This window comes from Pelophylax lessonae, assembly GCF_965119305.1.
Source record: "Pelophylax lessonae genome assembly, chromosome: 3".
NCBI classification, from domain to species: Eukaryota; Metazoa; Chordata; class Amphibia; order Anura; family Ranidae; genus Pelophylax; species Pelophylax lessonae.
In genome coordinates this window covers 284720826-284748480 of record NC_138770.1, presented here as the reverse complement: position 1 = coordinate 284748480, position 27655 = coordinate 284720826, and the positions used below count along the sequence as shown (strand labels likewise).

Here is a 27655-nt window from a genome sequence, read left to right as displayed (position 1 = left end):
CAGGCTGAATGTACTCAAGTTGTATGGGTAGGCTGAATGTACTCAAGTTGTATAGGCAGGCTGAATGTACTCAAGTTGTATGGGTAGGCTGAATGTACTCATGTTTTTTGGGCAGGCTGAATGTACTCAAGTTGTATGGGCAGGATGAATGTACTCAAGTTGATTGATCGGTCAACTTGAGTACAACCAGACTGTCTGATTTTACATGGGATTATTGGTAGCAGCTATTATAGCCGCTAGCAGTAATTACTGTGTTCCCCCATGGGGATGTTACGTTCCGATAACACATTGACTTTGTAAGAGACATTTCCCCATCAACGCTGACTGTGTCGATGGGGGAATTCAGCAATTTTCTTTTGTGCAACCGGGGTCGGCATTCGAATATATCAGATTGTAAAAGTGGTAGTAAGAACTACCTCTGGTGCACGTGTCTTTTATTGCACCAAAACTGGTGCAAGGCTTGCATGAATTTGGTGCAGGCCATGTTAAAAGGGCCATACTGCCAGAAAAGTGATGTTACTGCTTTATTAGTTCCCCTGAGTAAATTTCACTGTATGAGGAGAAAATAATAGCACAGGCCCGACATTTTTTTCAATGTGTGATTGCTTGAATAGAATCTCTCTGCAATACCAGCAATCTATATTGCAGAACATTTTTCTTTAAAAATCGTGTATTATGTCTGTGACCTAAAAAAAAAAAACAAATGTTCAAACCTACTTCCTAGCTAATTGCTTATTGAGCATTAAGTTGCTATCTATATTTCCTTGTTTACCATTTGTTAAAAGGTAGATAGTGGAAAAATATTTGATCAATCAGCTTGAGATAATAAAACAGACACACTGGACATCAACCTGGTCCTTACAAGGTCAGTAGTATTTGGCAATTCAAACAAGTCTATAATCATTTACCAACTATTGGTAGTACTTCATTGATGAGGTCAGGAGAAAAGCTTGAGTCCACAATTAAGAGCTAGAGTATATAATGGGATGCAGTAGTTGACAAATTCAGGTCCAATCTGTGGTGAACCATCATAATGGAGCGGGTCTGTGTACTAGCACTGTGTTTCTTATTGTCATTGTGCTCTGCCACAACAAGTTCTCCAAAGATCCCCATCGTAAACCCTTTAACCCCTTTAAACTGCAATGAAACAAACTCACTGGTTGGCCTAGCAACAGACCTGATCAATGAAGACCGCGAAAAAGGATTTCTCATAAAGCCTTTCCGCACTAGGTCCATTTTTGAACAGAAGGTAAGTGACATTCTTACAGTAAGAACATACAATGGCCAAGAGGTTCCTGTTAGATTGTGTCTGTTTAGCTATGTACTTTAATCTAAACCACAGATTGCTATTCAGTAACTTTGCCATCTTCCTCAAGTAGAGTGCACTCTTCTATTAAATAGTGGTTGCAGGTAGTGGCACTTTCAGATTCTTCTATTCTGAATGTCTGCAGCTTTGTAAACTAAAGATTTTTTTCCCAAATTGCTCTGTCACGCATGTTACAAAAATAGTTTTTTTCTGATAGCTTATTTTTTGGGATGACCTCCATGATGCCATGAAACGTTATCAGCTCTAGAAAAAATTTAATATAATGGGCCAATGGGTGAAATAACTATACTAAACACGTGCCTACTTCCCTGAATGTGAATAAAGGAGCAAGAAATGTCCCTCTATTTTGTCCCTCTATTTTGGGATTTTGAAGGGCAGTAGTATGAGGTAAAGAGGTTGCAAGAAGGGTTTGTATAATGTATATTTTAGTCATTGTACTGTCTTAAATTTGGTGCTTTTTTGAGCCCTTGTATTTTTTGAAAAAACTTTGATATTCATTTTATACAAACTCTTCTTGCAACCTCTTTACCTCATATTGCCCTTCAAAATCCCAACTAGAAGGAATTTTCTTGCTCTTTTATTCAGCTCTAGAAAGTTCCACTTTGTGATTTTTCGTTTTAAAACACTGTAGGCAAGAGAAGCTCTTCTTCTACAGAGCATATTCAGAAGAATATCATAATTAAATATTATATTATTCAAAAGTCTTTCCCAATTTTCCCTTATTAGGATGGACTATGTCTCTGTGATTTTTAATTCTTTCTGTTCTGCAAAACTGGGGCCATGGTCGGGCTCCTACCTTTTCCTAAATACTTTGTGCTGAAAGTTGCCCCTCTTTCTGTCAACATTTTTGGAGGGATGACTTCTGGTTATTTTCCTGTGATTCTCTTGCTATTAAGGCTAAGTTCCCCTTTCCAGGCAGAATTTCACTTTACATAATAATTAGAAGCATTTTCTAATGTCTTTCTTGCCCAAGCCTCCCCAATGTGCTTATCTCTTGCTTACCTAGTCCATGGCAGATTTGAACCTACATCTTTCAGTTCAAAATAAAAAAAAAATTGCATTCTGAGACCATCACTTCCTGTATCATCATGTGATAATGCAGTAAAATGTATATTCCATCATACACTGCCTTACTGCATCACAGAACAGGGAGTGTTTACAACTCTATTTCCACCCACTTTTCTACTTCTTCCAAAAGGTGACCATACACTGTAAAATATGATTGTACAATCCCCTTAAAGTGTTACTAAACCCCGGAGCATGCATTCACTATATCTTGTATCAGTTTGTTGGTACCTCAGGCCAATAAGAAGTGGGACTTTTAAGGCAGGTATGGGGTATAAGGTAAAGTACAAGCAAAAAATTGCTAATAGTAACTAAATAATAATAATGATAATAATAATAAATGTTTAATTCTTAAAACATATGTACAGTGAAGTACAGTTGTGTGAGAGGGTTATAGACCCTTGTGAAGTTGTGTAATAGAAGGAGGGTTAGTGACATGTGAGAAATAGTGACTTTTGAGGGTATATCTCTGTCTGTTCCTGCTGTTAAGCTTGGGTGGTTCAGATCAGAGGTGTCTCCTATATCCTACGCGTTTCGGCCTTTAATTGGGCCTTTTTCAAGGTTGATTGTCACTATTTCTGTTGATAAAATGCAGGTTTTTTATTAAATATAAGTATCACCACTTTTTTTAAAAATTAAATAATAGTGGTGAATTTTTCAAAATTAGTACATACATGTTGTTTTCTTTGAATCCTTTTGTGTTGAAATGGCTCCCTCTTTAGCACAGCGAGAACCATGCGGTTTCCTGAAAAATTATACGTGTATATATATTTATGAGATACAGCTACAAAGTTGATAGTGGTTCTACAGGTGTGTAGTTGAACTTACATGAGCTGTGTCTCATATCTGGGGTAGATCATATGAATCTCCCCTGGTGGTTAGTTTTGATTCCGGTGTGTGTGAAACCGGTTCTGGGCAAGGATATCCTTGTGCCTTTAAATGGTACAGTTCTATATAAGATAGGTACATGTATAGGAAGATTTTATATCTGTGATGCAATAATGCAATATATACAGTGTATAACATTTTGGGTTTGTTTTTACCTTCATTATCACTTTGCAGCAAGTGTTGTCCCATGCGGTTTCCAGCTGGGTCACACTTGAAAAGAAGGAGAAAAGACTCCTTCAGTAATGTATCTCATTTTCAGGGTGGAGTAAGTAGTAAGGGTGGTGTTTCAAAACTTACAATTTTTCTTGTGCGCCGCTCTTGGTCCTCTCTCGTCCCCATTCAGTTGTGGAGTGAGAGAGGCAGAGGTTCCCCGGCCTTTTATCAGGCTCGCGCATGCGCTGTGAGCGCCGCACGCAACCCCTTTCCATCAGTCTTGTAGTGAGTGCATCAGCTTCTTTTTTGTATACTTCTTTTTTGGTGCAATTCCTTTTAATCCTTAAGTATTGACTGTAAGGTATGGCTTTTTTTAGTGGGGGTGGATGGAAGCTCGTGGCATGTAGAATTGAATTGCCTGCGGTTTCCTTCCTATAGAGTGCGGTTTGTATGCGTCCATCGTGTTCCTTGTGGATCCATGTGTCAAGGAATGGAACTTTTTGGTTACTGTAATTTAAGGTGAAATACATATTGTATGTGTTGTTGTTTAATGCGTTTTTTAGATCTTTGATTTGGTTTTCTGGTCCTGTCCACACTATCAGAATATCGTCTATGTATCTTTGCCATAGAAGTATGTTATCAGTTAGCCAGGCATTTTCTTCTTTGATGAGAAAGTCTTCTTCCCACTCTCCTAGATATAAATTGGCGTAGGTGGGGGCACAGCTTGTGCCCATCGCCACCCCGCAGGTTTGAAGGTAGTAGCGACCATCGAACGTAAAGAAATTCCGATTTAAGATGAATTCAAGCATAGTAATTATAAAGGTGTTAAATTTTTCATCCTGTGGGCTTAGCTGGTTGAGAGCATTCTTGATTGTTTCCAGTCCTTTATTGTGCGGTAATCTTATGGAATGTTCTCCCCTGTTTTTTCCTTTTTTCCTTTTATATACCTCATGTTTGCAAATTATAATGCACTTATGCCTTGTACTGAATCCTTATTGAAGAAATCTCCACATACTTTTAGCACACCCGGCACGGTAAGCCCCTGGGGGGATCTCTCACTGTTTTCCCTCCCAGGGGCTTTTTACAGGCACAACGTAACAGCCAGCGACATCGGCGCCTCAGACTCTGCCAGTCTGTGACCTGTGTCCTCTCCGTGTCGGCGGCCGCGCCAGTGAGCAACAGCGGTGGAAACTGGAAGCGCACTCGTCCATAGGACGCAGGCGCACCAGAGACACACACCAGCTGTATGTAATCTGGTTTCAGACGTGCGGCGCTCACAGCGCATGCGCGAGCCTGATAAAAGGCCGGGGAACCTCTGCCTCTCTCACTCCACAACTGAATGGGGACGAGAGAGGACCAAGAGCGGCGCACAAGAAAAATTGTAAGTTTTGAAACACCACCCTTACTACTTACTCCACCCTGAAAATGAGATACATTACTGAAGGAGTCTTTTCTCCTTCTTTTCAAGTGTGACCCAGCTGGAAACCGCATGGGACAACACTTGCTGCAAAGTGATAATGAAGGTAAAAACAAACCCAAAATGTTATACACTGTATATATTGCATTATTGCATCACAGATATAAAATCTTCCTATACATGTACCTATCTTATATAGAACTGTACCATTTAAAGGCACAAGGATATCCTTGCCCAGAACCGGTTTCACACACACCGGAATCAAAACTAACCACCAGGGGAGATTCATATGATCTACCCCAGATATGAGACACAGCTCATGTAAGTTCAACTACACACCTGTAGAACCACTATCAACTTTGTAGCTGTATCTCATAAATATATATACACGTATAATTTTTCAGGAAACCGCATGGTTCTCGCTGTGCTAAAGAGGGAGCCATTTCAACACAAAAGGATTCAAAGAAAACAACATGTATGTACTAATTTTGAAAAATTCACCACTATTATTTAATTTTTAAAAAAAGTGGTGATACTTATATTTAATAAAAAACCTGCATTTTATCAACAGAAATAGTGACAATCAACCTTGAAAAAGGCCCAATTAAAGGCCGAAACGCGTAGGATATAGGAGACACCTCTGATCTGAACCACCCAAGCTTAACAGCAGGAACAGACAGAGATATACCCTCAAAAGTCACTATTTCTCACATGTCACTAACCCTCCTTCTATTACACAACTTCACAAGGGTCTATAACCCTCTCACACAACTGTACTTCACTGTACATATGTTTTAAGAATTAAACATTTATTATTATTATCATTATTATTATTTAGTTACTATTAGCAATTTTTTGCTTGTACTTTACCTTATACCCCATACCTGCCTTAAAAGTCCCACTTCTTATTGGCCTGAGGTACCAACAAACTGATACAATACTCAACCAGGGACGACGGCAAACCCAACTATACATAGGGTCATAGAGATCACAAACCCCTTCTGCATTCACTATATCTAGTCTCCCACAGTACACAGACCATGGAAATGCAATAATTTTAGTAAATATGAACTGCTAAATACCTTTTCTCCTCAGCAGTATATAGCAGTCTTGTGACTTCTATTAGTATCTGATTAGAGATTGTAGGAGGAGTCTTCATTCTCCACGATTGTCCTATGAGGATGCAGGACCCCTGACCCTCTGTCTGGACAGTGCTGATTGGCCCTGTGCTGATCATATGCACCCTTCCAAAAAAAAATAAAAAATCTCTAGCAATACACACCAAACTGAGCATGTGCAGCTGCTCCCCAAGGCTCTGTAAATATCAGGAGATAAATTGGGGACAGTGGAATAAGGGAAGGATCAGAGAAGACAGGATTAAACAGCCTTTTTACACAATGCAGAGGATCCACAGTGACTAAAACAAGCATGCTTTACTGCATATACAGGCTGATTTTACTGTTGTGGGTTTTGAAACAAAATAAAGGAGTTGTAAAGGCAGAAGGTTTTTTTATTTTAATCTATTTTTTGCATTAAGATAAAAAGCCTTCTGTGTATAGTATAGCACCCTCCCCAGCACCCCCTAATACTTACCTGAGCCCCTGGACAGCCCCTGTCCAGCAATGTCCACGGGTCCCTCGGCAGTCCGGGACTCTCCCTCCTGATTGGCTGAGACACAGCCGTAACGCCATAGGCTCCCGCAGCTGTCAATGAAAGTCAGTCAGCCAATCAGGAGAGAGAGGGTGCAGGGCCAAACCACAGCTCCGTGTCTGAATGCTGCTTGCTGTGGGAGCACGCAACAGGAGGGAGGGGCTAGGCGCAGCAAAATGGGATCTAAGAAGAGGAGGATCCAGGCTGCCCTGTGCAAAACCAACTGCACTAGGTAAGGTAAGCAGGTAAGTATAACATGTTTGTTAAAAAAAAATAAAAAATGAGACTTTAAAATTACTTTAAGGTCTCCAATTAGATATGTAGTGCAAGGGCCTGCCTTATTTGATACAAATTGAATGGATTTAAATGTGGGTCCTCCAATTCCTTAGTACAATCAGATTGCATAGTGTATGGCCAGCTTTACAATGGAGGGAGTGGGTGAAGACACTCAGCTGTCATTGTTCTTGTGGAAACACATCAATTTCACTTTCACACACTATTCACATCTTGTGCAGTGGAAGAGCGAGTGTTTTGGCATGTTTTCCTCTAGACACGCCCTACGGGCAACAAATGCAGCAAAGTAGCTCATGGGACATTTTGGTGTGTTGCGCTTTGCACATTTTTTACTGCGCGTTTTGCGAAGTTTGTCACATATTTGTACACGCAGCAAAATGTGCGTTTGCTACCGCGTTTGGGGTGCTGTTAACAATTAATTGCACTGAAAGCTTAATTTTAGGTGTATAAAGGTGGCCATACATTATACAATCGAATTGTACAATCTCTCCTTTAGCTTTACCAAAACGATATAATAGGAGGACACACCTATCTATTCACTCTGTATCCAGAGTGCTCTTGCACTACATAGTTGATGGTAGATTGCAAGGAGACTGTACAATCAGATTTTTTAATGAATAGTAAATGAATAGTGAGCTTTACAGACTTCCAGAGACACACTTTTCCTGTTTTTACTACTACAGCTCTGCTCCACATAGGCTGTTATGTGATTGCTCAGCTCTTGCACACTCAAATGAGCGATCTATGCAAGAAGAAGGTAAGGTACAAAACAATTGAGAAGCAAAGGAAGTCACTGGCTGTGTTGTGTGGGAGAATGGTGCTCTCTAACAATGAGTGCATGTAAATACAGAGGTGGGTGAGAGCAATCTCCTGCAGGGGGAGGGCAGGTGCAGGGTGTGTGTAAGGGCCCTGAATGTGTTTTTCCCTGCATTTTTGCCTTGCAAGCGCTACCAGCAAAATTAATTTTATTTTATTTAATACAGGTACTTATATAGTGCTGTTAATTTACGCAGCGCTTTACATATATATTGTACATTCACATCAGTCCCTGCCCTCATGGAGCTTACAATCTATCTAGCTAGCATATAAACTATGACCAAAGACATCTACTATATTATACTAATAAATGGCCCACCCAAGATAATTTGCCAGCAATATTTCCTAAAAACTTCAAAAACAATGTAGCACAACCCCCGAAGGGGCCGCTTGGTAATTTTGGGTTTCTTGTTCTGCGTCTCGACTCCAAGAACCTTAGCCCCTTTGACACACCTGGTTGAATTAATCACTACAAACGCAAATAGCAACACAAGTGTACTGTACCTTTCACCTGACTGTAGCATTTTGGCAATAAATGAACACACACACCTGTTTAGTGGTAAACCCTCTTAGTCTATTGATAAAAATGTGCAAAAATGACAGGACAAACATAATCTAACCCACAATGGTTCATTTGTTGTCTCATAAAGTGAATAATGGCATGATTTTCACAGTAACAGTGATTGTCTACACTTCAAATATCCAAATATCATTTAAAAAATGTACTTTTCTGTTTAACCTGCCTGAGTATTTGAGGTATCCAAAGGAAAATATACTCTTAGTAAATTGTTTAAAAAATCAATTAACAAAATGGAAAAATAATCAACAGAAGAGAACTCCAAATCAATATTTGGTATGACCACTCTTTTGCCTTCAAAACAGCATCAATTCTTCTAGGTACACTTGCACACCCATTTTGAAGGAACTTGTCAAGTAGGTTGTTTCAAACATCTTGAAGAACTAACCAGATATCTTCTGTGGATGTAGGTTGCCTCAAATCCTTCTGTCTCTTCATGTAATCCCAGACACATGATTTTGAGATCAGGGCTCTGTGGGGGCCAAACAATTACTTCTAGGTGCCCTTGTTCTTCTTTACACCGAAGATAGTTCTTAATGACATTGGTTGTATATTCGGGTCATTATCCTGCTGCAGAATAAACTTGGGGGCAATCATACTCTTCCTTGATGGTATGACATGATTGATAAGTGTCTGTCTGTATTTCTCAGCATTAGGGACACCATTGATCCTTACTAAATCTCAAACTCCATTTGAAGAAATGCAGCCCCAAACTTGCAAGGAACCTCCACCATGCTTCACTGTTGCCCTGCAGAAGCTCATTATTGTACCGCTCTCCAGCCCTTCATTGAACAAACTGCCTCCTGCTACAGCCAAATATTTCAAAATTTGACTCATTAGTCCAGAGCACCTGCTGCCATTTTTCTGTTTTCATGCATAGTTGAGTTGCTTATTCTTGTTTCCACTTCAGGCTTATGGCTTTTTGGCCGCAGTTCTTCCATGGAGACCACTTTAGGTCAGTCTTTCCAATAAACAGTAGGGATGCACTGATATATTGGCTGCTGAAAATTATCAGTTGAAAATAGGGTTATTGGCATTTTGCCAATAGAAAAAATGGTGCTCTTAATGGCTGCCGAAAATTATCATCCAAAACGTGCCGATAATGGCCAAAAAACTAATTCTTATTAATTAAAATGTATAAAAAAATAAAAAAAGTCAAATATAATACAATTTTATATATATATATATATATTTTTTTTTTTTTTAGTTTTTTTTTTAACTGTCCATTTCGTTTTGGTTTTTGGCCAAGTTCGTCCTGAATTTACGGTCTCGATCCAGAATTTTCATTTCGGTGCAACACTACCAGACAGTAGATGGGTGTATCTGGGTCCTACTGGTTTCCGCCAGTTCTGTGCTGATGGCACTGCTGGACACCTTCCGATGTTGAAGGAAAGTAAGCATGATGTGTCTTTCATCTGCTGCATTAAGTTTGCTTGGCTGAACCTTTGCGCAGAGCTTGAGCAGCACATCTTGAAAGCCCAGGCTGCTTTGAAATCTTTGCCTGGGAGAGACCTTGTTGATGCTGTATGACCAACTCATGTCTTGTTGTTGTGCTCAGTCTTGCCATGGTGTATGACCTGTGACATGAAACTGTGTTCCACAACCTCTCCTTAGTAGCAGAATTTGTCTGTTCCTCACCCAGTGTCTTCTACATAGCTGTTACTGTTTCAGTTAATGATTGTTTCTCAACCTACATATGAAATTGATGATCATTAGCACTTGCGTGGTAAAATTGATTAAACATACACCTGACCCTAATCCTACAAAATCCATAACTTTGTGCAAGAATTGATGCTGGTTTGAAGCCACGCCAAAAATGTATTTGATTTAGATTTTTCTTCTGCTTGCTAACTTTTGTAAATTAATAAAAATAAACAATTAAAATATATGTTTTTGAAAGCATTCTTACTTTAAAGCATTTCTTCAAACCTGCATAACATTTTTGCACATTACTGTATATAATGATTTTTTTGCATGATGTGCATTCATTTTAAACTAACCATTTAGCATGCTTAAACCTTTAATTCATGTATACAAGTGGGGAAAATAATGCTAAAAACAACCATATGGCTTCATTTCCTCATTGTTATGGCTGAAGTTAAATAAAACAGTGTAAGAACATATGTTTAGCATTTTCCTACGTATATTTATGCATGAACATATAGGGGCTCAGTTCATACCTATTTGCTTTTAGAAACGCATGTTTAGAATTCACATTATTGCATTAATTTTTGTGTTCAGTTTGCACATAGATTTACATTTTTTTCCTTTGACATGCCTCTCTAAGCAACACGTAATAAAATTAAAACTCCCTTACCAAAGCAGATTGCAATTAACAAATACAAAGGTATGTACTTCAACACACAAATATGCATGTCAGGACACAATGACATAGTTATAAGTTATAATGGTGTTTCTATAATCCAAAAACAATGTTTTTATATAATGCAGCTTTGTAAAAGAAAAAATACAGATGGCAACATTTTATACTTCCCAAATATTGTTACATTCCTATGCATTGATGAACACTCTTGTTTAATTAATCATTGTTTATTTTGTTTTTATCTCGTCTGAATTTAGGTAGAGAAAATGCCTGGTGCCTCTCTCTATTATATAGACTTTGACGCCAAAGAGACGGGCTGCTCTGTTCTAAGTGGGAAAAAGTGGAAGGACTGTGATAAAGAAAGATCATTTCATGAAGAGGTAAATATTAGAACAGAAAAGATCTGTGTTATTTCTATTCCTGGGAAATTTTGGAAATCAGGATTCCTAAGAATGAGGGTGGAATAGTGGACAGGGCTAATAGTGGCAAATAGCGAGTGTGGCAAAACTGTGCTAATAGTGTGAGGGACTTAAAACTTGAGGCCATGTACAGGGTGCAAAAGTCAGCAGTATGTAACATACATAGTCTAGGGGTCTTGGTTGGGTAATGTACAGAGGGCAGAAGGCAAGGTTGGGAACACACCTAGTGCAAAGGTCCGGGTGGGTAACATATATAGTACAGCAGTCTGGGATGGGTTATGTACATAATGCAGGGGTCTGGGCTGGGTAACATACATAGTACACGTGTGTGTGGGGGTCAGGAGTGGGTAATGTAGCATATACTGTATGGTTTAAGAGTCAGAAGAATATCAAGCCCAGGGCACAGCACCCCCTTTGATTTCATTTCCCCACCACCCTCTTATACATAGCACAGCAGTACCACCTATGCACATACATACACACTGCATACACATGCATGCAAGATACATACACACTGCATACAAATACATACAACATATGTGCAATATATGTAAACACTGCATACACATACAGTATATCCATGCAATATATGTAAACACTGCATACACATACATTAATGCAATATATGTAAACACTGCATACAAATACATACAAAATTCATGCAATATATTTAAACACTGCATACACATAAATTCATGCAATATATGTAAACACTGCATACACATACATTAATGCAATGTATGTAAACACTGCATACACATACATTCATGCAATATATGTAAACACTGCATACGCATACATTAATGCAATGTATGTAAACACTGCATACACATACAGTCATGCAATATATGTAAATACTGCATACACATACATTCATGCAATATATGTAAACACTGCATACACATACATTCATGCAATATATGTAAACACTGCATACACATACAGTCATGCAATATATTTAAACACTGCATACACATAAATTCATGCAATATATGTAAACACTGCATACACATACATTAATGCAATATATGTAAACACTGCATACACATACAGTCATGCAATATATTTAAACACTGCATACTCATAAATTCATGCAATATATGTAAACACTGCATACACATACATTAATGCAATGTATGTAAACACTGCATACACATACATTCATGCAATATATGTAAACACTGCATACACATACAGTCATGCAATATATGTAAATACTGCATACACATACATTCATGCAATATATGTAAACACTGCATAAACATACATTAATGCAATATATGTAAACACTGCATACACATACATTAACCACTTGCCGACTGCCGCACGACTATATACTGCAGCGGTCAGCCCCTCACAGGCAGAGTGACGTATCGGTACGTCACTAGCCTGGGAGGGTCTGGGGAGCGAGCGCTCCCGCACGGTCACGGACCCCCCCCGCGCGTGTGACCGGCGGACCCGATGTCCGCTGGTCACTCGGCGATCGGCGGGGGAGAGGGAGAAAGGCAGGCAGCTTGTGTAAACAAGCTGCCTGTCAGTTCTCCCTGTGTAGAAACACTTATCATACGGTTCTACTACCGTTGATCAGTGTAACTACACCTCAAGCCACAGCCAATCACAGTTAGAATCACGCCCCCTAGGGACACACACAGCCCCTCCCTCTCAAATAAAGTTAACCCCTTCACTGCCAGTGTATTTTTACAGTAACAGTGCATATATATAGCACTGATTACTGTAGAAATGTCACTGGTAACCCCAAAAGTGTCAAAAATGTCAGTCAAGGGTCTGATCTGTCCGCCCCAATGTCGCAGTACCGCAAAAAAAATCGCAGATCACCGCCATTACGCGTTAAAAAAAAAACAACAAAAATGACAAAAATCTTTCCCTTTGTTAGTAAACGCGATAACTTTTGCGCAAACCAATCAAAATACGCTTTTTGCAATTTTTTTTTTTTACCAAACATATGTAGCATAAAACAAATTGGCCGAAAATTTTAAAAAATTTTGATTTTTACTTTTTTTGGGGGGGGAATTTCATATAAAAAAATGTGAAAAACATTGTTATTTTTGCAAAATTGACGCTCTTTTTTTGTTTATAGCGCGTGATCAAAAAATCGCACAGGTGATCAAATACCACCAAAAGAAAGCTCTGTTTGTGGGAAAAAAAGGACGTCGCACGACCGCGCAATTGTCCGTTAAAGTCACGCAGTGCCGAATCGCAAAATACCCCCTGGTCAGGAAGGGGGTAAAATCTTCCGGGGCTTAAGTGGTTAATGCAATATATGTAAACACTGCATACAAATACATACAACATTCATGCAATATATGTAAACACTGCATACACATACATTAATGCAATATATATATATAAACTGACACTGTCCACTGGCTCTCCCTCTCAAAACATTGTGAAGAAAAAAAAATTATAAAAAAATGAATTGCAAAAAATAATAAAAAAAATAACATTGTAAAAATTATATAAAATGAAATAATACAAATAAAGAACTACTGACACAATCCACTTTTCTACTGAAACCATTCACTGCCCTACTGACACTTTACACTGCCCCCCCCCCCCATCTTTGTGGAGAAAAATAAATACAAAAATAAATTGTAAAATATAATAAATAAATGAAATTGTAAAAGATAATAATATAATGAAAAAATTCTGACACTGTCCATTGCTCTACTGTCACTGTCCACTGCCCTACTGACTTAATCCACTAGCCCCTCAAAGGCATTTTGAAAAAATAAAAAAAAATATTAAAATGTTAAATTGTAAAAAAAATAATGAAAACAATACAATTGACATGATTAAGGAATCACTTTCAAAGCCAATGGTATTTGTCACTCCTTTAATATAAGAAATTTAAAAGGACAAAAATAGATCTTTCCAAAGGGGACACAAACAGTAGTAAACACCTAACAGGGGTTCTAATATTTCGCCTCTCTCTAAAATGAAAAAAAGTTTTGGCTGGATTTAAAGTGTAAGTAAACCCTCCTATTCTTTTCAGCAAAGGAAGCTGCCATCTTGGCCTCTGTTTGATCTGCAACTGCCATGGTGCTGCACATGTGATCAGTTATGACACCAGCCATTTGATGGTTTGACAGTTTGGTTTGGGAGCTGAAGTTACACACTGCAAGGCTCAGTGAGGAGAGATCTGAGAGCTGATTGGAGATAAACAACACACCCAACCTTCACACAGCACACAGGAACAGAGCTGAGGCTGTCAATCTCCTGGAGCTCCCTTTCCTGTCACCATTTTTTTCTTGGTGTCAGGAAAACTGGTCACAAGTGATTCATGCTGATAGCAGAGGAATGAAGCAGCAGACAGAAATGGCACTTAATGCTTTTAATGAAGACCAGTACACACTATAGAGGGATATGCTTTGTTTATATTTCATGTCTGAGGTTTACAACCACTTTAAATGATTAACAACATTACCAACACAGCGTTCTTGTTAAATGTATTTGACAAAGGATAAGCAATCATTTCTCTCATTCTAGGTAGCTGGGGAATGCAAGAGTATCATGTACATAGTCAAGCCATGGAGAATACTTAAAATATTGACTTACAACTGCACGTTGGGTACAGGTAAGAGCAAGATCAGACAAAGGGGGACTTAAAGTATTACTGAATCCAAATACAAAAATGTAATATATTGCAGCCTGCCAGTTCTTAGATGTGGTGACTACATTAGTTTTCTATTTAAAGCTTTTGTCCCTTGATTTTCACTTAAATCCTGCCAGTAATTCACTCCCTCAGTTTCTTTGTCTTTGTACTGTGACTATGAAAGGGTATCATTGTCAGTCAATTAGTTAGGACTATAGAACACATCCCTCTCTCCTTATCTCTATAGCAAACATGACAGGTGTTTTGTAGTCCACAGAAGTCAAATGGACAGGGCTGAAAACATTAGGATTTCAGAAAAGCCAGGCAGGAATTTATGAGCTCACTGAATTTATAACAGATCTACAAGCATTTTCTGTACTTGCAGCATTTTTGTAGAGACAACATATGGGGGAATTTGCATGCTTTAAAAAAAAGTAGGGAATATTTTTTATTTTTATTTTGTCCATACATACGCTCTGAAGTTGGATATAGACAAATGGCTATTCCGCCTCTTTAGCAGGAACCGGACGAATTTCAATCCATCTATGGGCAGGCTGGTTATAATGAAGTTGATCTACTGATCAACTTTAGTGCCAGTACCCTTTTTTTTGTTTTTTTTGTTCGATCACTACCAATGGCTAAAGCTGTGGATGAAGGAAATAAAATTGCACAATGTATGGCCTGCCTAAGAACCGATGATATAAAATAACACAATAGTTTAGGATTTGGCCTCATAGTCTGAGCACCATCCAGTTAATGTCATATGTTTAACTTTTCAAAGCTTTTGTCAAAAGACTCCATTATCGCATAAACACAGTCAGACCCACTGTGATGCCCTATCTCAGGGATTCCCAAACTACCGCCCTGCAGTTGTTCAGGAACTACAACTCCCATCATGCCTAGTCATATATGTGAATGTCAGATTTTTACATTGCCTCATGGGATGTGTTGTTCTGCAACAGCTGCAGGGCCGTAGTTTGGGAATCCCTGCGGCCTATCTGATATAATTCAACTATCAGTATATAATAAGTTCAATCCCACTTTATACAATCATGAAAGATAACATATTTTTTTTAAATGTGTGGCGGCTTCCAACTAAAAACAAAATAATAGCATTTCTGCACACCAGGCATACAGGCTGGTATCCTTGTACCTGGAGGGCTGCAAGTTTGGAGGCCATCTGCATTGATGATACCATAGTCTGACTGTCCTTCAGTACCAGGCATGTGATTTAGGCATTGGGCCATAAAAAAGTTATGACTCTATCTAATCATCGCCGTTAAGAAACACTGGGATTCTTTCCCATGTGGGGTAGATAAGCTGATCTTCCCTTCTGTCTAACCTGCCCTAACCTGATGAACTAGTATAGAGTCTTTTGATCCAACAAGATCAATTAAAGGTCTATTAAAACAATATAAGCACAAAGGTTCCAAGTGAGCAAGTTAACCAGCTATCTTCTATCTTAGGAAAATAAGTTTTATAAGTTATTAGACATAATGGGGTAGATTTACTAAAACTGATGCACTCAGAATCTGGTGCAGCTGTGCATGGTCGCCAATCAGCTTCTAACATCAGCTTGTTCTAACCAATCTTTGACAATAAAACATGGAAGCTGATTGGTTTCTATGTAAAGCTGCACCAGATTTTGCACTCTTCCATTTTAGTAAACAAACCCCACTGTTCACATCCCCCTTAATCTATAAATTAAAATAGTTATAAAAATGAATCCAATAGAGTGCCTTCTATTTTCATCACTGCAACATAGTGGCTAAGACTAATTAGTTGGCACTCTTCCCTTTCAGTTTGGTTCCGGGGGTTCCAACCCAGCACCTGAAACATCATTTGCTAGGGGCCAAAACGCTTGACTTGACTATGCTAGGCTATCTCTTGTGACCAATATCCAGATATTTCCCAAGACTTAGGCTCAGCATAGCCCAACTAACCTTGCAGAATTGGGTCCTCAAACAGCAATTTCTGACAGTCACCTTTAACCACGGAGCTGCACTTTTAAATAAATGGGGTGTAAAATATTCCCTTTTTAGTTAAGTAGAAATCCCCATTACACAAAATCTCACTAATAACAGCAGAAGAGGAAAGCATTTACAGTATATGTCTGTGGGATATTTCTGACCTGTCCAGATAGCCCAAGGATCAGTTATTTCAGGGGTACAATAATTTTCCAGAGTGGAATTTGTTTGGCTTATTGTTTTTGAACCTCTAAGAATTGTTTATACACAGGATATAAACTTGAACCCTTGGCCAATATGACCAGGCATTAATACTGTATATACCAGCAATTCTGAACCAGAGTTCCATGGAACCCTAGGGTTCCTCCAGAGGTTGTTAGGGGTTCATTGAGCTGTGATGATTGGCCTTTAATTTGATGGTGCCTGCATAGCTTCAGGGCCAGAGCCAGCAGCATGACACCAATGATCTTTTTAGCTGAGTGTAAGGTGCTAATTCTGACCACCACTGCAATGCTGGATACACACTAGAAGTTTTTTTTTTTTTTCGATCAACCCAGCAGACTAAACAAAAAAAAAAAATACAGAGGTCAGCATATAAATCATATACATTAGTAATGTATCTAAACAGAGTATACCAATGCATATAACACTAAATGAATTTGCTTTTGTGTCAGTTCCTTCCCGTAGCATTGTTTCAAGTTGCCCTGACTGTCCAGTAATTGTAAGTAATATATCTCCGAGCATAAAAACAAAAGCTGAACACTTGGTGGAAACATTCAATCAAGAGAGCAACCAGACCCATCTTTTCAAACTGGATGAAATAGAAAGAGTGAGAACACAGGTAACGGAAAGCTACTATGGGAGTAAGGACAAAGTGATATAACTGCTATATTGTCATAATGATGTATTTATGTGGCTTTTATAGTATTGTTGCTAAGGCTATCAGGGTACAGCAGGACCAATAAAACAAAACTGTACATAGATAAAGCATACTTGCCAACTGTCCCTTTTTTCCTGGGACAGTCCCTGCAAATAGGAGCCTGTCCCAGGTAATTTATATTGTCCCTGGAAGTGCCTGTTAATTGGGCTGCCCATAAATGTTATGCAGAAATAGTGCAGCTGAATGGGAGATTTATTCCAACTCTGCTACTGTGGCCTTAAAGCGGAGTTCCGGCCACAAAATCGCCATAATCGATTTTGGGCCATCCGCTTGTTCTTGGTCACCTGAAAAAGAAATGGATAGTTAAGATTTTTTTTTTTTGTTTACTTACCTTGTTATTGAAGAAAAATACTCACCTTTCTTACACTTCCTACCTCTGCGGCCGCGGCCCGCACCGTCACTTCCTCTTTGCATTGATTCCTGGGAGCTGAACGTCATCGCTCCCAGGAATCAATGCGCCTGCACCGGCCCTGCTCGTCACTTCTGGTGCGGGCACTCATTCCCTGCTAAATAGCTTCTTGGCATTCCCAGAAGCTGTGGAGGGATGACGCGCCCGCACCGGAAGTGACAAGCGGGGCCAGTGCAGGGCTGCAGGCGCATTCTGGGAGCAAGAGGACGCAGAAGAGGACGCGCTGGCTTCAGCTGCCCACATCCGAGATGGCAGCGCTGGAGAAGAAATTTTCAAGGTACGTATTTCTTCTAAAATGTAAGTGCAACCGGGACAGTACAGAGGCTATCCATTGTGGAATGTACTAGCCCTGACTGTCTTGGGCGTATTTTTAGCTAAATTTCACCCCCGTGGCCGGAACTCCGCTTTAAGTTTGAAATTCCCTCTTTAATTTCCTCAAATTCTCTCTTTATTGAGTAGACCCATAATCTGATCAGTAGGTGAGATTAATTATGCAGAGTGGGTGGAGCTTCAGGGAAGTGGGTGTGGTAATTGATAGCTGTGCTGCAAAGTGGCCCTGGAAACATTTTTTAAATGTTGGCAACTATGGATAAAGGTTGTGTATTAAAAACCTTAAAAGGTATTAAAAGGTACTTCTGGGTAATATACTGTATGTGTGTGTATATATATATATATATATGTATGTATATATATATATATATATATATATATATATACACATAGTTACATAGTAGTTGAGGTTGAATAAAGACAATAGTCCATCCAGTTCAACCTGTTTAGGGGTGTGTGGCCGTAATCATCTCTAATACCCCTTAATGTTCTGATCCTTGAGATGTGCATCCAAGAGTCTTTTGAAAGTAGCCATACTTCCCGCAATAACTACCTTTTGTGGCAGAGAATTCCACAATCTTGTAGCCCTAACAGTAAAGAACCCCCTAGCCTGAGGTTAAAATGCTTCTCCTCTAATCGCATGTATGGCCTCGTGTCCTCATGCAATCCTTGCATGTATGTATTACACACATATATATATATATATATATATATATATATATATATATATAATTCATATAAAAATAATAGTGATCATAGGGTTTTGGTGTAGAGTGTAGTGGGAGTGGAGTGGGAGTGTTACTTCTCAGATGAAAAATGTGATTCTGTCACCCAGTTACTTATACAGTTGAATACCTTGCAGGTTTTCTCAGGTAGTCAGGTAGACTGCGCATGTCACATATAAACTATATAATGCAGAGTGCACACCGGCATTGTTAGAGTAGTATCAAACCCCCAGTAAACTATTGTTAAAATTCTTACCAAAGCTTACCCAAGTTTACCATGTTCAGTGCTGCTGACACTTGCTGTCCCAGTGCTGCTTCCCTGAGCTTCCGCAAGCAGCACATTTAATCAGTCATTAGATTAAATAAAATATAATGCTTGTTCAGAGCGTTGAAAAAGAGGGCACACCCCTTGAAATGCATCAGCTACGACATACACAGATTTATAGCTTTTGGAGGTAGGAAATATGGGTGGAAGAGCGCCAGAATGGAATATGTTAGAGATCCCCAAATTCCACAATCGTCTAATTCTGCATGTTAGCAGGTCGGAAATAGCCAGTTAGATGCTATCTTGGACAGGAGAGTTTTTCTGCTGATCTGACCCACTGATCCTGTGTTATATAAGAAGGACAGTGGTCCTGTACAGAGTGCCCCCTAGCAGAGAGCATCCAGGAGAGGAGTCCAAGGCTCATAGTTGGCTAGAGAGGGAGAGATGTCCGATGCTCGTAAGGTAAAGAGACAGAGAATAGCCCCCTTGAGGAGCAGAAGAATGTCACTTATTACTACCTGGATGTAAAGTCATCAGAAGGTGGGGTTTCCCCCAAAGCTACCAGCTGCTGGAGTATGCCACTGATAGATGCATGGCGGGGACCCACTCCGCTACTGGGGAATTTTAGTGGAAAACACTGGACAAGTGGATGTGGACAAGGCTTAGTGTGTCGCTTCTAATTGCAAGAGAGGGTGTACATTGTCACAGGGACCTGAGAGTTAACTGGAGAACAGTTACGGTGCAAGTGTGCACAGTGTACATTCATCTCTAAAAGCTCTCCGAGACCCACCATAAGGTTGAGTATTCCCCTATGACAGCCTCTGCTTTGTCCCAGGGCACTGATAAAAACAGCACAAGAATAAAGGTACCCTATGTGTAGTACAGTGATCCTGTTACAGGAGCCCAGAAGAACCCAACCCGGGGTAGGTCTCTCATGTGACCCCACAATGCTAGGCTGTATGGAATAGCATACAAATAATGTCTTTACGGAGACTTAGAAGAAGAAAGCATTTAATGTAGAAAACGTTTTATTTTTCTTAACAGTGGGTGTTTGGACAGTCTTTCTTCATCTCATTCACCATAGAGGAAACTGATTGTTTGAAAACACAGAAAGACGCTGTCCTTGACAATTGCAAGTCTCTAAGTGATAGCAAAGCTGTAAGTATAATATCCTCTTTACAGTTGTGCATTTGTGACCACATGAACATATTAGTAAAGCAGTGAATGCAGCATTCAGCGAACTTTCACTGCAGGTGAATTGTCCTGGTGAGTGCAAATGTCACATTCATAACTCTTTTTAAAAAAGTTATAATGTGATTATTAGATAAAAACCATGATTGTTTAAAATATTTAAGATTACATTTTTTGGGGAAAGGGAATAACTGTCAATTAGCCTTTAGCTTTTTTTCATCCTTACCTTTGCTTTATTATGCAGTAGTTTTTTATGTTATCTGTCAGGAAATAGGATGGCCTTGACACCACTGCTCTGATAGAAAAATACTGGTACATAATAAAGGCTCCTATGTGAATGTCTAAATAAGTACAAGATCCTGTTACTATGTGCACAAGCCTCATAAAGTTAACCCATTCTGGACCGGAAGGATTTGCCCCCTTAAGAACCAGGCCATTTTTTGCAATTCTGCACTGCGTTACTTTAATGGACAATTGCGTGGTCGACACTGTACCAAAAAAATTTGACCCCCTGTGCGATTTTTATTTTTTTGCACTATTAAAAAAAAGTGACAATTCTGAAAAAAAAAAAAAAAAAAATGTTTCACTTTCTGCTATATAACATTCCCCCCCCCCCCCCCCCCGAAAAAGATGTAAAATTATATTTCTCTCATCCTTTTAGGCCAATTTGTACTCAGCTACATATTTTTGGTAAAAAAAAAAAAAAAATCACAAGAAGCTTATTTTGATTGGTTTGCGCAAAAGTTATTGCGTCTACAAACTAGGGGAAAGATTTATGTCATTTTAATTTTTTTTTTTTTACTAGTAATAGCGGGGAGCTGCAGCACATTGCGGCAGACAGATGGGACCCCTAACTGACATTTTTGACACTTTTGGGGGGATCAGTGACATTACTACAGTAATCAGTGCTAAAAATATGCACTTTTACTGTAATAATGACACTGGCAGGGAAGGGGTTAACCTAGGGAGTGATCAAAGAGCTAGGTGGGAGCCTAGGGGAGTGTTTTTTAATTGTATGGGGGAGGGACTTTTGAAATGACCACAGAGACCTGTGATCCTGTATAGGAGGATCACAGGCGCTCTGTGATCATTTCAGAGAGAACAACGGTCTGCTGTGTTTACAACAGCTGACCGTCCTTCTCTCTCAGCACGGAGCAATCGCGGATGCCCTGCGGCAATCAGTGCCACCGGTCCCATGGATCAGCATCCCTGCTGCCTAGTAGGGGCGGGGATGCCGGCGCACGCTTGCCCCCAGGAACGCTCCCACGGATCGCTGTACAGGTTCAGCGATTCGCGCAGCCGAGTCAGCCTGCCACAGTATATATGCAGCGGGCGGTCGGCAAGTGGTTAAAAAGAAAAAAAAAAAACTCCATGTACTGTACCTTTCCTGACTGAGCCAAATCCTCCTTCTTTTGTGTTTCATGTGTTCCCCTCTCAGGTATTGCAGCCCAGAGTAGGAGGGTCCCAGAAACAGACGCAGTGCTGACAATCCAGAAAGCAGTGGGGGGGGGGGGGGGCTAGGTGTGACCAGGAGCAGATTGACAAACTACAGGCATATAAATCAGCAGTGACAAAGCTGATAACTAATCTCACTGCAACATTTTTTAATCCCAATATACTTCAAGCAGGCCCAGTCCACATGAGGATGGCAACTCTGCTCTGAATTCAGGTGCAGTGCAAAATCATTGCCATATCATCCCAGGAAGCTGTATTAGGTGGACTTCAATGGCAGGATCAACAAGTATTTCTGAAACATGGCAGGGGGACTAAGAAAAAACTATAAATGTGGGTGCTTCAGCAATAGTTCGATGAGACATGTATTTTTTGATTTAAAAAATTCAGAGTAATAGAGATGCCTACTGGTGACCCCACAGCTGGATATCTTAGAGCACTATTAATTGTAAGTGCCGGTTCACACTCTTGCGAGTGCGGCGATCGCATGTAATATCGGAGCGCACTGCTCCTTCATTACGGCTGTGCGGTGTGAATTCAGCCATACACTTTGTATGGCTAAATTCGCACTGCACCCGCACAAAAGTCGCACATGACCCTTTTTTTCAGCCGCATCAGGATCGGATCGCACAGTGGTTCACACTTGTGCGATCCGATCCTGTGCGAACTGTAAAGATCGCACTGCGATATGCGATCAAACTGGGGGTGTCGTTAACATTTCATTGACACCCCAGTGTATCGCATATGGCAGTGTGAACTGCCAAGGGTGCGTTTGCGATGCGGGAACAGGCTGCGAATTCGCAGCCTTCCCGCACCGCATAAGTGTGACCCAGCACTTAAGGCCCTTTGCTTGGTCAATCTGTGGTGGATATGCATTTACTCAGCTATAGATACTAGACAAGCTGTGCCATATCTCTTCATCTATTTGGGAGCATAGGTATTGTGTGTTTGCTGATTTCACTTATTTTACTTGTTTTGTAGCAGTGTGGGTAACAAGCGGCAAAAAAAAAAAAAAAAAAAAATGTGTAATGTACCTCCTGCCGAACATTGTAACATTCCTGTCTCTGCTGTGCTAGTCCCCAGTACATGAGTCATAACTAACTGTATCCTCAAAACAAATTTGTGCCAAGAAATCTTTTCCTTTTTATTAGAAAATGTTGCTAAGTATAGTGTACACCCCCACTTCTATCAGCTTAGTGGTGGGATGGTGCAACATAATTGCACCTATGCATGAGTTGCATCATCCCTGTTTGCCCAGTTTCAGAACAAGGAAGCTTCTGCAACAGAAGAAGCTTCCATAAAGATGGCACCAGTGAGTGAAGAACTATCATTGATAGAGCACAGAAAGCTAAAGTAAATTGTAATGTACAAGTGCATATTTGTACATTATTGTGAGTATTCGCGCCACACTCTACCTTCCCCCCTAGTTCCACTTTGACTTTGATCTAAATGTCTCTATAAATGTTATGGTCCCAGGTAGGTAAAATATCTATGCTGGTCTGGAAAATAATGAAAGAAGCAATGCAAGAATATATTGTGAGGTGAGAAGTGCCCTTGTCACAACTGACACAAAGACCATAAATAAAATATAGATTTGGGATATTATACATAGCTTTATATTCCGCAAATTTATGTTGTCTACAACAACAGAATTAACTCTGTTTTCTCCTACAGCATGTTGGCTTTTGCCAAGGTAGTGTATATAATACACCTGAGAGAGTGGAAAAATATTCTGTGTCCTGCGAAATCTATGACCCAAGGGTAAGTACAATTATTATTATAATATTTTTTATAACAACAAAATTATTGTGAACCAGGTATGAATGCAATACCTAAGCACTAATATAGAAGGATAAGCTACAAGAGCTGTAAAACACCAACATTAAGACAATGGCTAATGTGTATAGCTAAATGAAACTACAGGAGTCGCAATTTCCGACCAGGCCCCATGCTCAAGGGGGGTCACTCAGCTCCCCTGTACACCTAGACAAGAGGGGCAGCAAGGGAGGCATACTGTATAAAGGAACTTATCCGCTTCTTCCCTTTATCGCAGAGATAGAGAGGGTAAAAAAGGGGGAGGGGTATGTTTGTATATTAAGAACAGTATACAGGTAAATATGAGGGATGATATTAATAATGGAGCTATGGACGAGGCAGAATCCCTATGGGTAGAGCTTCAAAGGAAAGGCACGGTGGGGAAGGTAATATTGGGCGTATGCTATAGGCCCCCAAACCAGAGGGAGGAGGGTGAGGTGGACCTCATGTTACAGATAGGATTGGCAGCAAGGATGGGAAATGTCATTATAATGGGGGACTTTAATTATCCTGATATAGACTGGGCAGAAGGAACCGCGCATTCAGCCAAGGCTCGGCAGTTCCTAAATGTTTTGCAGGACAATTTCATGGGTCAGATGGTGAATGCACCGACAAGAAACAATGCGGTACTTGACCTACTGATTACCAACAATACAGACATGCTCACGGATATAGAAATACGGGACAACTTAGGGAACAGTGACCATAGGTCAATTGGTTTCAGTATTAATTACAGTAATAGGAAACACAAGGGTAATATAAGGACACTGAATTTCAAAAGAGCCAATTTCCCTAAACTGCGCTCGCTGTTAGAAAATATCAATTGGGATAGAACCCTGGGAACAAAGAACACGGAGGAAAAATGGGAGTGCTTCAAGAGCATACTTAACAAGGGGGTGGACCAGTGCATTCCACAGGGAAATAAATTTAAAAGAGCAAAACTAAACCCTGGGTGGCTAAACTCCAACATAAAAATGTATATTAGAGCTAAAGAAAAGGCCTTCAAAAAATACAAGACTGAGGGGTCATTGGCAGCATTTAAGCATTACAAAGAGTGTAATAAGAAATGTAAAGATGAAATCAGGGCGGCTAAAATAGAACACGAGAGACATATAGCGGAGGAGAGTAAAAAGAACCCCAAGAAATTCTTTAAGTATATAAACAGTAAGAAAGCGAGGCCAGAACACATTGGCCCCATAAAAGATGATAAAGGAAAAATGGCCACTGAGGACAGAGAAAAGGCAGAAGTGTTAAATAATTTCTTTTCTTCAGTCTTCACAAAGGAATCGGGGGGCTACACGAACCCCGCTTGTAAGGCCGAACTAAATAATACACCTCAGGAAGTGCCGCCATGGCTAACAGAGGATAGACTTAGAGCTAAACTAGAGAAACTTAACATAAATAAATCCCCGGGACCGGATGGCTTGCACCCGAGGGTTCTAAATGAGCTCAGTCAGGTGATTGCCAGACCATTATTCTTGATCTTTAAGGATAGTTTACAGACGGGTATGGTGCCAGCTGATTGGAAAAAAGCCAACGTGGTACCAATATTTAAAAAGGGGCCGAGATATATCCCGGGTAACTATAGGCCGGTCAGCCTAACATCTGTAGTCTGCAAAATTTTGGAGGGGATGATAAGGGACCACATACAAGACTTTAGTAATGAAAACGGTATTATAAGTAGTAATCAGCATGGATTCATGAAAAATCGTTCATGCCAAACCAATCTATTAACCTTCTACGATGAAGTGAGCTGCCACTTAGATAAAGGTAAGCCTGTGGATGTGGTGTATCTGGACTTTGCAAAGGCCTTTGACACCGTTCCCCACAAACGCTTACTGTACAAACTAAGGAAGGTAGGTATGGACCATAAGGTGAGTACCTGGATAGAGAACTGGCTCCAGGGGAGAGTACAGAGGGTGGTGATTAATGGGGAGTACTCGGATTGGGCGGGTGTGGAAAGTGGGGTCCCCCAGGGTTCTGTCCTGGGACCAATCCTGTTTAATTTATTCATAAATGATCTAGAGGAGGGGATATCTAGTACAATCTCAGTATTTGCAGATGATACTAAATTAGGCATGCCAATATCTTCTATGCAGGATGTGGAAATCTTGCAAGCAGACCTGAACAAAATAACGGGGTGGGCAACTACATGGCAGATGAGATTTAATGTAGAAAAATGTAAAGTAATGCACTTGGGGGCCAGAAACCAGAAAGCAAGCTACTCACTAGGGGGGGAACCTCTGGGTGAGTCTAGGATGGAAAGGGACCTGGGGTACTGGTAGACAACAGGCTTGGAAGTGGCATGCAATGCCAAGCCGCTGCAAGCAAAGCCAACAGAATACTGGGTTGTATAAAAAAGGGGATTCACTCCAGAAATAAAGAGATTATTCTTCCACTCTACAAGACTCTGGTCCGGCCACATCTGGAGTATGCTGTCCAGTTCTGGGCACCGGTCCTCAGGAAGGATGTGCTGGAACTGGAGAAAGTCCAGAGAAGGGCAACAAAAATAATTAGGGGAATGGAGGACATCGGCTATGAGGAAAGACTACAAGCACTGAACTTGTTCTCTCTGGAGAAGAGACGCTTGAGGGGGGATATGATATCAATGTACAAATACTGTACTGGCGACCCTAGCATAAGGAACAAACTATTTAGAGTAAGGGAATACAATAAGACACGTGGCCACTCACTAAAACTAGAGGAAAGGCGGTTTAACCTTAAAGTGCGTAAGGGGTTCTTCACTGTAAGAGCGGTAAGGATGTGGAATTCTCTTCCGCAAGCAGTCGTATCAGCGGGGAGCATTGATAGTTTCAAAAAACTATTGGATGGACACCTTAAAGACCACAACATACAGGGGTATACAATGTACGGTTAAAAGCAAACACACACACATAGGTTGAACTGGATGGACTTGTGTCTTTTTTCAGCCTCACTAACTATGTAACTATGTAACTATGTAATTCTTGAAACCCTATGCCACCCCTCCTATCTAGCTTCCTTTTCATTCTGCTGCCCCCAGGCCCCTGTGTGCTCCACTGCCCCCTCGTCCCCCCCACAGCTTGGCCGTCTTCTGCCCTTCCCTTTCACGCCAACTACTGTGGGATGTGTCAGGATGGAGAATGGGTAAGGGGCCAGGAAATATGTAATTTCTTTTAAATTATTGAATGTTTGAGAACTGTTTACAATTATACAATTGAGGTTGAAATGCTATGGTACTGTGCATTTAGTAATGAAATATTTATTGAATTTGATCAAAATTGTTTTTGTAGATTATATATTTAATAGAGGAGGTCAGAAATTACATTGTTTTTTGTTTTTTCTATTCAAGGACGATGATCACCATCATCATCATCATCATAATCATGGACATGGCTCTTGTGACCATGGAAAAGAAGGTGCCCAGGTGGAGCAATCAAAAGATAATGTTGAACACAGTGAAGCAGGGGCAAAAGAGGTAGGACCAACTGTGGCAGGAAAAGTAGAGCAAGGGCAAAGCAAGGATTTGCCTGAAAAATGTGAACTTGGTAAAGGCAGGCATTGTGGACGACACAGAGGTCACAAACATCACTGCCATCCTGGTCACCACCATCATCATCATCATCATCATCCTGGTCACCACCATAACCACCAAAGCCATTCTCACCCACATGATCCAACTCACCACCATCATGATCATGACCATCACAACCATACAGTAGATGAACATGGTTCTTCATCAGAAGAGAGCACGGCTAAGCAACATTTTAAGAGAACGAAGGGATCAGTGCAAGTTTACTATCTTGATGAGGAAACTTTAAGTCCACCAGTCCCAGCAATTGTTCATCTACCTGGACCAAGTAAGCATGTTCCTGAGGTTGCTGATTTCCCCAATGAAGCATCACCTCTACAAACATGTCCCAGCGAACCATATTAAGACTTACCACCAGATGATAAAGGCTCATTATTTGCACAAAACTGCAATGACATAGAGTATGTTTTGGGAAATAAAAAATAAACATAACTCTTGGTTCATAAAA

At 40.2% G+C, this 27655-nt stretch overlaps 1 protein-coding gene across 1 annotated transcript; it reads left to right on the top strand.

Moving 5' to 3' along the window:
* Nucleotides 1-1018: 1018 nt before the first annotated feature.
* On the top strand, nucleotides 1019-27655 carry LOC309551340 (fetuin-B-like). Its single transcript, XM_082251890.1, has 7 exons — nucleotides 1019-1249; nucleotides 10768-10890; nucleotides 14437-14524; nucleotides 17184-17350; nucleotides 20223-20336; nucleotides 23496-23582; nucleotides 26968-27655. The coding sequence occupies exons 1-7, from the start codon at nucleotides 1034-1036 to the stop codon at nucleotides 27550-27552; spliced, it is 1380 nt and encodes a 459-aa protein (XP_082108016.1). The 5' UTR covers nucleotides 1019-1033; the 3' UTR covers nucleotides 27553-27655.